This window comes from Doryrhamphus excisus, chromosome 17 (genome assembly GCF_030265055.1).
Source record: "Doryrhamphus excisus isolate RoL2022-K1 chromosome 17, RoL_Dexc_1.0, whole genome shotgun sequence".
Taxonomy (NCBI): domain Eukaryota; kingdom Metazoa; phylum Chordata; class Actinopteri; order Syngnathiformes; family Syngnathidae; genus Doryrhamphus; species Doryrhamphus excisus.
Genome location: NC_080482.1, coordinates 5,588,965 through 5,601,372, shown reverse-complemented (window position 1 = coordinate 5,601,372; position 12,408 = coordinate 5,588,965). Strand labels below are relative to the sequence as shown.

The window sequence follows — 12,408 nt, the reverse complement described above, 5'->3', positions numbered from 1 at the left end:
TTGCTTTGTTTAGGTAACTGACTTAGTCTTAACACAGATATGCAGGCCTATGCATGCAACTGGTCTTTCCATTACTGGAATTGCACTGGGATTACTGGGATTACATCCACTCATCACACATTTGTGACTGCAGGGAGATGCTACACAGCCAAAAGTTTGTGTATATAAATGAAAATAAATGAATCTTGTTGCCTAAAAATAAATTAAAAATATACAATAAAATAATAAAATAATAAAATAATAAAATAATAAAATAATAAAATAATAAAATAATAAAATAATAAAATAATAAAATAATAAAATAATAAAATAATAAAATAATAAAATAATAAAATAATAAAATAATAAAATAATAAAATAATAAAATAATAAAATAATAAAATAATAAAATAATAATAAATAAATTGCAGGGAAGAGTAGCAGCCCTTGTGTGGGGGTCCCTGTTTAAAAAAACAAGCTAATAAAAAAAGATAACTACAGATTCCAGAGTCACAGTTAACAGTTATGGACATATGACTGGTTTACAGGAAACTTGCCACATCAATACAGTATATAAAAATCACGTAAACACGCCCCCACATTGCTTAATATGACCACCGTTTCCGGTTGTAGTTTTCCTCTCTTACCTTTTCCTCAGTTTCCTTCGTGTCTTGTTTACTGTGTAATGGCGAAGTCACGGCCTTTGGAGGACTGGAGCACTCATACGCCATGACAGACAATCTCCCAGCGGTAAGAAAGATGTCGAAAGGGATAAAGTTGAGGTTTTTGGTAATAGTGGACTTATGGGAGGGTCTTGCTATGCAGTGGTGACTGGTCCCACTCTGCTGCTCAATCTGGATGATACGGATGCGAGCGCTATCGCTTCCGAAGCCGCTGTCCTGTCCGGTTGCACTGTGACGAGATGAAGAATCGATGCCAGGCAGCGAGCCTCGGCTGCCATACTTGAGCTCATGTTGACACATCTGGATACAGATACAAGAAAAGGCCAGGATTTAGTTTTTGGTGATTTTCAACGCAAAATATACAAAGTAAAAAAAATGACAGCGTATATATTATCTTGAAATAAAATCTTAATTGAGTCCAACAGGTGCTGATCCCGAAGTAACAAAATGAAAGCAACATTGAGTCACATGAACAATAGACAATATATAGGCAAGTCTAAATGCTCATGAATAAAAGGACGGGACTAATCTGACTGGGATTAAAGTCTACTGGCATATTACAGAAAGGGATAACAATAAGCATCAAATAAAAATACATGAGAGTATTTTCTTCTTTGCAAAGAAGCCCCGTGCTGATCCTTTACAATAAGACATAAACCAAATAGCTGACTTGATTAAAACCATGGGCGAATTGAACAATGAAAGGGAGCATCGCAGAGCCACAAAAAACATTAAAGGCATGCTCTGGGACCTTTTTTGTGGTCTTAAACATAATTTTGTAATTTTGAAATATTGGAAATATCTTTAAAGAAGGGCTTCACTCTAGTAAAATCCAATTGTTTTGTGCAGTGGCTGTGGGTACCATGAATAAAGCAGCCCAAAATTGTATACTTGGCTCCAGATGTCAGTTGAGTTGCAGCCATTGTGGCTATAAAAGGCTTTCAGCGACAGATGATACAGTGGGGAAATAATTATTTGATCCCCTGCTGATTTTGTACGTCCCCCTCGCCCCCTTGTGAAAAACGTGGATAGTCCATATTTTTATGGCACGTATGCTTTAACAGTAAGAGATAGCTTATTAACTACAAAAATTTAATTTATTTGTATATTACTGGGGGCTGCACGGCGGATGAGTGGTTAGCGCACAGACCTCACAGCTAGGAGACAAGGGTTCAATTCCACCCTTGGCCATCTCTGTGTGGAGTTTGCATGTTCTCCCCGTGCATGCGGGGGTTTTCTCCGGGTACTCCGGTTTCCTCCCACATTCCAAAAACATGCTAGGTTAATTAGCGACTCCAAATTGTCCATAGGTATGAATGTGAGTGTGAATGGTTGTTTGTCTATATGTGCCCTGTGATTGGCTGGCGACCAGTCCAGGGTGTACCCCGCGCCTTTCGCCCGAAGACAGCTGGGATAGGCTCCAGCCCCCCCGCGACTCTCGTGAGGAAAAAGCGTTACAAAATGAATGAATAAATGTATATGACTAGGGGCAGCACGGCGGACGACTGGTTAGCGCACAGACCTCACACCTAGGAGACCAGGGTTCAATTCCACCCTCGGCCATCTCTGTGCGGAGTTTGCATGTTCTTCCCGTGCATACGTGGGTTTCCTCGAGTGTGAATGGTTGTTTGTCTATATGTGCCCTGTGATTGGCTGGCAACCAGTCCTGGGTGTATCCCGCCTCTTGTCCAAAGACAGCTGGGATAGGCTCCAGCAAACGCAACCCTCGTGAGGAAAAGCGGTAGAAAATGAATGAATGAATGAATATGACCGAGCGAAATAGACCGATGAAGCACAAACATTTGTCACGTTTCTTCAGCAAAATGCTCAGTAAGAAAGAAAAAGTAAAGGGGATTCTGGGAAAAAATATGTGATTCTGGGATTAGCAATTTATTACAAGGGAGGAGCTGCCTAATGACCTCAAGGGAACTGGGACCATAGGCATTGAATGGAAGTCGAACTAGATTTAGGAGAATGGTATGTGGTCAGGTGAAACCAATTGAGCACTATGGCATCAACTCCTATTCTATAATATGACACCAATAATACACAATACTCTCTGAAATTGTATGATTTGGAGGGTTTTTTTAAAGACCCTCCTGAAATGTGTGTAACCCTATAGTGACCAACAACAACAAAATGTCTGGCAAACCTCTGTGTTTCCCAGCAAGGCTTTCTCCACAGAGTACAAACCTTTATATATGACCACTTTATATGCGCTACTACATTTTTCCCAAATGACATTAGGTCGCTGCAAAGAAAGCGTCCAATGGCGCTATAAGGTATGGCCCATTTTCTGCATGCATCTGATCAAACCTGCACATGGTAGCTATTACAACATGTACTCTCAGCTGCCCCCCCCTCACACTCTCTACATCACTCCCTCCCACCCACTGCATGGGAATTTTAAATGTATATTATTGCTGTGTCAGAGATAGTATTTCAAGACCTCCGGGCAAACAGTAAACCCACTGGCAGCACATTAGACAGAATACTTGACTTATTAGATATTTCCTAAACTAAACAGTGTCATCAAAGGCTAAGAACAAGAGCCATATAAAACGCTGCGGCACGCCTGCCTGTCTGTTCTGTTCTCTTCGGCCCAGCTTTCACAGGATAGGCCTTGCCAGATCCTTCTCTTTCCCCCGAGCTTAATGTGGACAGGATGTGTACATTTTTTTTTTTTCTGTCACAAAGTAAGATTTTCCAAGGACCGAGAGGGGAAATGAGACGGAGCTGATTTTCCGCGAGTGTTGTGTTTAGCAGGTGAAACTTGTGCGGAGGTTGGAGGTGTTTGAAAAGTGTATCAGTGCAGTCAAAATGTCCACTCAATGAGCGCCCCTTGTTGGAAGGGACAAATAAGCTGTGCGGCAGCTGGGAAAGAGCGAGAGCCAGGAGAAACTGCCAAAACTCCCCTGTCTCTCTTTGTGAGCCTGGGCTATATACACATGCATTTACAATTATGGCAAATACCCAATGTTCTCTTTAACCACCACCACAAAGAGAGTGCCCCCCTAAGCAAATTCTTTGTCTATATTTAGATGGGTTTAGTGGAATATGGGATAATGGGGAACACTATTGGGGGGCGTAGAGGAAAAGAAACAATGCAAAAACACACAGTTGTTCAAATGTTGCATTTGGAATCAATGCATGCAATCAGTATATCCCCAAAAACAGGGTTTAGTTAAAAAAATGCCAAGCACAAGTTGGCTTTTAAGATTTCTGGACTGAGTTATAACCCTCTATGATTGCTCATAGACAAGGGCAACAGGTATTAATAACATATGGTCTGTAGACTTTAACATTACACCAATTTATTCACTGACAGAAGGCAATAGATTCTGGACGCAAACATGCACCGCAGCTACATGCCTGCTCCCAGCTGAAATCCCCTTTTTCCAACCATTACTTTCTATTACATTATATAATAGCTTCACTGAAACACAGTTTCCACATCCCGGTGTAATCTTTCACTGGACTTGGAGTTGATCATGATCGCGAATGTGTGATGACACACACACACACACACACACACACACACATATAATGCACCCTCCAACATCTATTGGCCAATCATGATGTCATGCTTCTCAGAGTCTCTAGGCATAACGCTCTGGAAAACCGAGGATAATCCACAAAGTGTGAAATCATGAGGCTCCCAGGTGCCAATTATATCAGTGCGCATCTGCGTGACCCCAATTTCTGTCAGTGTAACTCAGAATTGCTTGGCTGGAATAAGGCTAATAAGCGGAAGCAAATGTCACATCATCCGAATGCCACCCGTTTACAGTGTTATATGACAACATACGTTTTACATCTGAATAGCGCATATGCACTTGAGTGTTTCCAGATGAATCAAAAGTAGGTTGCAATTCAGGTTGAGAGATCACGGAATAAGAAAATCTGGAAGTTTTCAGCTCTACAGTACAGTATCAAAAGAATATAGTAGAATTAGCAAGTGGTCGTTCAAGGGGGCAGAAAGATCCTGATGTAGGACAGTGACAATGTGCTGTGTAATCCTCTGTAAATTAGACTAAATCTATCAGAAATTCTAAACTGTTCACCCATTGAAAATTAAGGGGATGAAGAAGATGTTCAAAGAAACTATTAAGGGTCCAAAATGAATAAGCCCATGAGGATGCGGATGATGACGCCTCTCGTCAGTATACCCCTGTGACCCTGTTGAAAGTAAGCGGTATAGAAAATGGATGGATGGTGTATAAATTATGATTTGATGTCAATTTTGCGACATGTAAAATGTCACATACTACAAAACGGTAGAGCTTCAGAATAATCTGCGGTGATTTGCAAAGTATCACTACTCATTGTATACCAAACGCATTTTGGGGCATCCTAAACACACACACACACAGAGTCGTCCACGCACAGTGTAACTCAAATTTAAATCGAGGAAGAGATTTTGTCAAAATTCGTACAATTAAGAACAAAATATAGGGTGTGGTGTCCTTAATATGCATTACGATCTGATTTTCTAATCTAGTTCTGCACATTTTTCATGATGGGTTTATAGCATGTCTCCATGGACCTTACGGGGCCATGTTCCATGTTCCATGTTCCATGTTCCATGTTCCATGTTCCATGTTCCATGTTCAATGTTCAATGTTCAATGTTCAATGTTCAATGTTCAATGTTCAATGTTCAATGTTCAATGTTCAATGTTCCATGTTCCATGTTCCATGTTCCATGTTCCATGTTCCATGTTCCATGTTCCATGTTCAATGTTCAATGTTCAATGTTCAATGTTCAATGTTCAATGTTCAATGTTCAATGTTCCATGTTCCATGTTCCATGTTCCATGTTCCATGTTCCATGTTCCATGTTCAATGTTCAATGTTCAATGTTCAATGTTCAATGTTCAATGTTCAATGTTCCATGTTCCATGTTCCATGTTCCATGTTCCATGTTCCATGTTCCATGTTCAATGTTCAATGTTCAATGTTCAATGTTCAATGTCCCATGTCCCATGTCCCATGTCCCATGTCCCATGTCCCATGTCCCATGTCCCATGTCCCATGTTCAATGTTCAATGTTCCATGTTCAATATCCATGTTCAAGTGCAAGCTCATTCAACAACGGCTTAAATATCAGTGCATTCTATAAATGACTAAATAATGTTTATGTGTATGCGCAGAAAAACTAAAGATGGTAAGTAATGTGTTCATCACAATGAAAAATTTGATAACAAAACATTTCTCTCATTAACTGAATTAAAACATTAAAACAGTTATTGTCATAGTTGCATAGTTGAAATAAAAGTCACTAATTACATGAGTAATTCCTTCTTGTTGAGACCATGTTTTCATCATGTTCTCTGGTGAGAATTTCCATCAACATAAGTGTTGTTCTATTACTATTAATCTCTGTGACGGCACAATACTGTTGAGCTACTTGCTTGTAGTCTGCATGGAAGTTAACTACTTTATCTTGACTATATCAGAGTTTACAAGTTCGACCCCCTGTTGCGCTACCCGCTATTGTTTACCAGAAGCCTAAAGCCAGGGCAAGCCTCTGTTCTTTTGTATGTAGCACAGAAACAAAATCAATAGCTAGACCCCCAGCTTAATAAAAAAAAATAACAACAATACTACTTTTTGAAATGTCAAAATGCCAAAAAGACTCTTAATTCATGCATTCATTTTCTGGTGGAGAACAGTGGGGGGAAGACATTCATAATGTGAAGTCACCTCTCTCTGTACGCCGTAGCCACAAGCAAGAAAGGCATCAAAGGAGCAGACTTTTTTTTTTTTTTATAGATGCAACTTTGTTTTAACTAACAAAGGCAACCTGCAATGCACTCGAACTGAACCACAACAAAGAAGCAATGAAAGGTCGTGACCTTGGAGCTTGGAAATGGATGCCGAGTGCTTCGGAGTGACTGTCAACTGTACTTTAAACATAGCGGACTCCAAAGCTGAGGGCGCCAAGAGGGGCCGTTTTAACAAGCTCCCTGTGCTGAAAAATGCTGGTGGGTGGTTTTTACTCCTTCTGGGGTTTAATGTCAGGAGGATGAGGGACAACGCCACAAATACACTTTTCATCCACATTTACCAGACTATAGCATCCGTGTTTGGACTTTAGGAAAATATGGAGGAATACCCAACTCGCAGATTCTCCTCATGAAAGAAACATCTTAATGAAAGTATAATGTATGCATGCAGGCATTCCTAAAGCACTGGATCATCCAGAAAGGAAAGAACCCTGTTCAGGGTGTCTGTGAATGGGGTATTTACATACAAAAAATTAAGTAGTAAACAAAAGCAAATCAATGAGAATCATGCTCTTGTTCATCTGGGAAAGCCCTGGCGCAAAAACAAAGAACTAAAATGCCTGAATGATGAAAAGAAACATTGGCAAAATTGAAATTTAATGTAGTCCAAATGGACGACAGTAAGCTACTCAACGAAAACCTGGTGCTGGGACAAACAGCAGCCAAAATCTTGGTTTTTATAATTGTTTAAACTTCAAAACCTGGTTCTTGCCCTGTGTCTTTGTGCAGTATCGGTTCCCTTAGACACATGTTGCTGCATTAGAACTCATATTTCTGTCGCTGAGGAAAACGCAGCTAAATCCACAGTAATGACAGTCAGCAGCCTGAAGCAGGTTGCCTGAGTGTGACTATGGATCCACAGAGACCCAAGCCAAACCCACTATACCCCGACTCCTAATCTCGAGCAAGGAATGATTTAATAGCTTTGACAGACACCACCCTTAGAGCTCAACGGGAGATTTATTGCTTCAGCGATCCCCAACCAATCTAAACCTGATTCAGATCAACAAATAGAATCCAACAGCTGGCTGTGATAGAATTAACTCCTATAAGATACAATAACTGTGTAGGACCAAGGTAATTGCATTAGTCTGTGGAGAAAGTCATGCTAAGTGCCAGATTTGAATTGTTCATTAACTGTATGACTGTAGTGAAAACAGATTGGAAAAGTGGTTGACGATTTGACCATCGTGATGTATAAGAATTGAAAAATGATTCTTCAAGTATCGTCAAAACGTTTCCACTGTGCATAACAAACTGACTATGACTATGTAAGTCATACTTCATAAATATGATAGCATAGTACAGTGCAGCATACATTTACGACGTAACATTTGCTTCAGTACGATCAGCACTAGCTTAGACAGTCCACTTGTTAAGTCTAGGTTACAGTTGGACATACGATTATTTTGGCCGTGCGATTTTTCATGTTGACCAAATCGCTGTGTTTTTTGTGGAAACTCGTTGTGGTGACCATGAAGGACTAAGGTCTTGACACGCATGGCGGATGTACAAAATATCTGAATATGTGCAGACGTACAAAAAAAATGTACAAAAATGGCCTATGTTGGCAATTTGGCTGATGCACGAAGACATAAGTGCGTAAGTTTGTCTTGCAACCCGAAAAAACCAAGAGCCCGTCGAGTTTATTTGGCCGGTCTGCAGTCGGTCTACATTTCTTGCATTTTTTTTTGCATATAGACGACGAGCCGTTGGAGCTCGTAGAACTGGTTGTGACCGAGACTTTACAATCTAGTAAACACAATTTAATATATGATTGGAAATTGTTATCAGTTTCAATTATGTAGATGCCGCTTGTGGGACGACCTGGCAACATCGACACCAATGATCATTTCATTCTCATTCATGAGGTGCTTGGCATTGAGCCTTTAAAGTAAGTGGATTGAGTGGACCCTCCGGCGTACATTTCCAGGTGAAGTGTGGTTTATAAAAAGAAGATTGCGTGCAGGTGTTTACCTACGCAGGCTTTGATGCGTTTTAATGTTTACATGCATGCTGTTTTCGTCTTTTGTGTTGTAGAAATCCTCCCCCTGAGGACTCTAAGTGGGTTTCGAATAAAGGATAAGGGAATCTTAAAGAACCAAATCACAGAATGAGAACCAGATTGTTTATCCATGACAACAATACCTAATACAGACGCCCGGGCTTATCTGCAGTCCCTGTATGCCTACAAGTAAGCGGGTCTTATTACAGCTGACAACTATACCTAATACAGACGCCCGGGCTTATCTGCAGTCCCTGTATGCCTACAAGTAAGCGGGTCTTATTAAAAAAAGCACCCTTCCTTTTCCTGCTTGGCCTTTTATACACTGAAGATTGTGTAAGAGGCTGGAGTCCTGGACCAATCAGCTTTCGCCACTGCCCTTGCTTTCATGGTGTTTCTGCTTTCGTTTGTTCGCAAGGGCATCAAGGCATCTTTTTCTTTGTTTGCAGGGGCATCAAGGCGTCTGGAAATTCTGCTTTTTTTTTGTTGCAGAGGAAGCTGTCATATGCATACCTGATGTTTCCACCTTAACTGTCAGTTCTCACCTTTGTTTTATCTTTTATCTTTAGCTAGCAAAATTGAGCAAATACCTTCAGTGTGTACTCGTATTTTATAAATGAGACCCTTAATGTGTAGAATGGAAGTGGACGGCAATTAGAAATAAGTGAATAAGAAACACAAACCCTCCAGTCTGATGGTGTCATTCAACCCCCCGCAGAATTAAAGTCATCATCTTGAATTTTCATTCTTTGTCTTTGGTTCCTGCCTATTTGAAAACAACTGTCTCTCATTAGTTGTCACTGTCACTATTTAGTTTGGGAGACTTTTATGGGGCTAATACTCTAATCTAATATTCAGGCTGCAGTGTTTACACATGCGAGTCCCTGAATGAGGTAGGCTCATTGTCTGTGGGCAGGCTACCGAGAGAAAATTCGATGTGGACATTACAAATCTGCTGTGTACTGGGAAAGGACACGCAGTATTCAAAAGACATCCTGATTCAATTAAATATTTATTTCATTTCAGTTTAGATTTCGGGGCTTAAAGAAAAGCGAAGAGTGGCAACGCAGAAACAGAAAACAAAGAGATTCTTAGGTTAAAATACTGGTTCTTAAGATCAGTCAGTCAAGATTTAGTAATGCTTTTAACTTAACATCATTAGCTTTGGCATCCTCTTTTCAACAAACAAACAACTTCAAACTCTACTGTCTTCAAGGGGGGGGGGGGGGGGTTGTGGTTCACAAAGGGTTTGGGAGACTTCAAAAACTGTAGGGATGCTTTTGATTAGGTCATGAAATGTTCTTCTAAAATTCCTTCTGGTGCTGCCAGACAGACATGTCTGTGTCAGCAAGGAAAACAGCAGCAACCTGAGGTGAGATGGGACTATTCACGGGAGTGAAGATGTGCAGCAGGTGGTTTGCTTAGGAATGTGGCTTAGGAATCACACACACACACACAAGTGCAATGTGCATGTGTCTCCACAAAGCCAAATGGAAGTAAGAGAACTTACGTCCAAACTGGCTGTTTATGTCCAGAGGTGAGTACAGAAGACTGGAGTAGTTTATTTCAGTCTGGATATGTTCCCAGATCTCAGAGAAAAAACTGCTTAGATGTGCTTCAAGTTAGTTTTTCAAAGGACACTTATGTAAGACCCCCACTGTCCCCTCATCTACAACAGTAGAGAGCTTTTTTTTTTACCCCCCTATGGGGAATAGATAGACCACAAAGTAAAAGCAAAAATAGAAAACAAAACATGAGTTTCAGATAGCATGATATCCTGGCTGAACTGAACCGACAAAGTTCAAGCAGAGAGAAACGACTTTCAGGTATCTTCAATCTGTGATTCTCGTTGGGTCTTTGTCAAAAAAAAGTATAATGATCTAATGTCTGTTCAATTGAGATACAGAAGATATGGACTTTAATGGATTTGTGGGAGAAGATGAATATGATGAGTGTATTGTTAAAAAGAATAAAGTTCAACTAAACATTAGCATGCACCTTATAATAAGGTGTGCATTATGTATGTGTTAAGTACGGAAATATGGTGCGGAAAAAAAATTCTGCAATTTGGGTCACCAAATAGTGAAGGATGTCTATGTGTCACATCAATGGCTATTCATTTATTCATTCATTTTCTACCGCTTATAATAACACAGGGTCGCGGGGGTGCTGGAGCCTATCCCAGCCATCTTTGTGAGAGAGGCGGGGTACACCCTCGACTGGTCGGCAGCCAATCACATGGCACATATAGACAAACAACCATTCACACTCACATTCATACCTATGGACAATTTAATTCATTCATTTTATACTGCTTATACTCACGAGGGTCGCGGGGAGTGCTGGAGCCTATCCCAGCTGTCTTCGTGCGAGAGGCGGGGAAACACCCTGGACTGGTCGCCAGCCAATCACAGGGCACATATAGACAAACAACCATTCACACTCACATTCATACCTATGGACAATTTGGAGTCGCTAATTAACCTAGCATGTTTTTGGAATGTGGGAGTAAACTGGAGTACCCGGAGAAAACCCACGAAAACTCCATACAGAGATGGCCGAGGGTGGAATTGAACTGGGGTCTCCTAGCTGTGAGGCCTGCGTGCTAACCACTCATCCACCGTGCAGCCATCAATGGCTATTCATTATGTGTCATTTACTGTGAATGCTTATATGCTCTTTTCTGCTTGGGTTTCCACTTTTAAAGACTGTAAAAAGAGTAAAATCTTACTTATTTGCTTGAGAATTTCAACAAATTATATGAGCAGATATTTTGAAGCACATGGATGCTGCGGTAAAATATCTAAACCCGGTACAGCAGGACTTTTTCATGCATTGCGAATCCAATAATTATAAGAAGGTTCCTATATTTAAACGAGCCTAACCAAATACATTGGTACAATCAAATTCAATCATATCCACATGCAAATCCACAAAAAACTTGACTCCATAATCCAAGGAGAACTCAATACTCCCCCCCTGTTTGTGTAGGTAATATCTTGCTTTTACAGGTGATGAAGAAATCCTTTTCCTTTTTTCACCCCCTTAAAAAAAGAAAACGTCTACCATGATACGTGTACATATGTGTCTGCACCAGTTGCCCCGGTGTGCCCTGCTTTACTGGTCCCCTGGGTTTCTGACCCCGTTTCCTTTGCAGTCAGACACAGAGGGCACACCCCTGACTCTGTTCACCTGAGTCGACACCCGATCTCATAGTTGACCGCAGGGGCCCGATGTCTGTCCTAAAAGACGCTGTTTGTCTCCTTGCTCCGACAGAATTCCAACCTTCATGATTTAATCTGGAGTTTTCACGCCAATTTTGCCAAAACCGATGGAAGTGGAGAGCGAATTCAGCTGCTACTGATCTCGAATAGATTGAGTTTCTAAGGGACCAATTTAAGCCACATTTATGCTTTGAGAAGCCGGTGAGTTTGGGGTGCAGAGACCGAACAGGCAAGGTGACTTGTTATTACTGCCTGTCAATTAGCAGTTGATTCAAACAGGAGGGTCAGTGACAGATGAAAAAAAAGCGGGAAAAATATTTAGTTTCATAACAAAAGAAGGGCAGCGAGATGAACCCTGGTTAAGAAACTGTGTAAAGACGGAATGAGACAACAGCACTTACTAAACAGATGCGAGCTGCCAAAATGGAAAAGGAGATGGCTGTATAGGGAGGATTATTTATTATTGTACTCAGAAGCAACAGGGCAAATGAAAATAGAGCTAAGCAGGATGGGAAAAGGGATCTCGCCCTCAGAGAGCATTAATGGCAAGTTTGACTGGTTAAGAGCACACCTCTGAGGAACGTCAGCTCCCATATTTACAGAAAAAAATCAAAACAAACATCAGATTCAGCTTTCTTTTTTCTTGTTTTCTGCCGCATTCTCAATCTGTCCGCGCTTGAGCTTCCTGCACTCGTACGTTTTCATTATTTGTGTTGGCCGTACAAAGCT

At 40.8% G+C, this 12,408-nt stretch overlaps 1 protein-coding gene across 6 annotated transcripts in view; it reads right to left on the bottom strand.

Moving 5' to 3' along the window:
* The window catches only part of LOC131105440 (intermembrane lipid transfer protein VPS13B-like), a 265,748-nt gene that overhangs the window by 83,747 nt on the left and 169,593 nt on the right, over positions 1-12,408 (bottom strand). For all 6 annotated transcript variants that reach the window (XM_058053560.1, XM_058053558.1, XM_058053556.1 and 3 more), the window contains one exon: positions 627-962. In XM_058053560.1, coding sequence (XP_057909543.1) covers positions 627-962 — 336 coding nt within the window. The remainder of the gene's footprint in view (positions 1-626; positions 963-12,408) is intronic.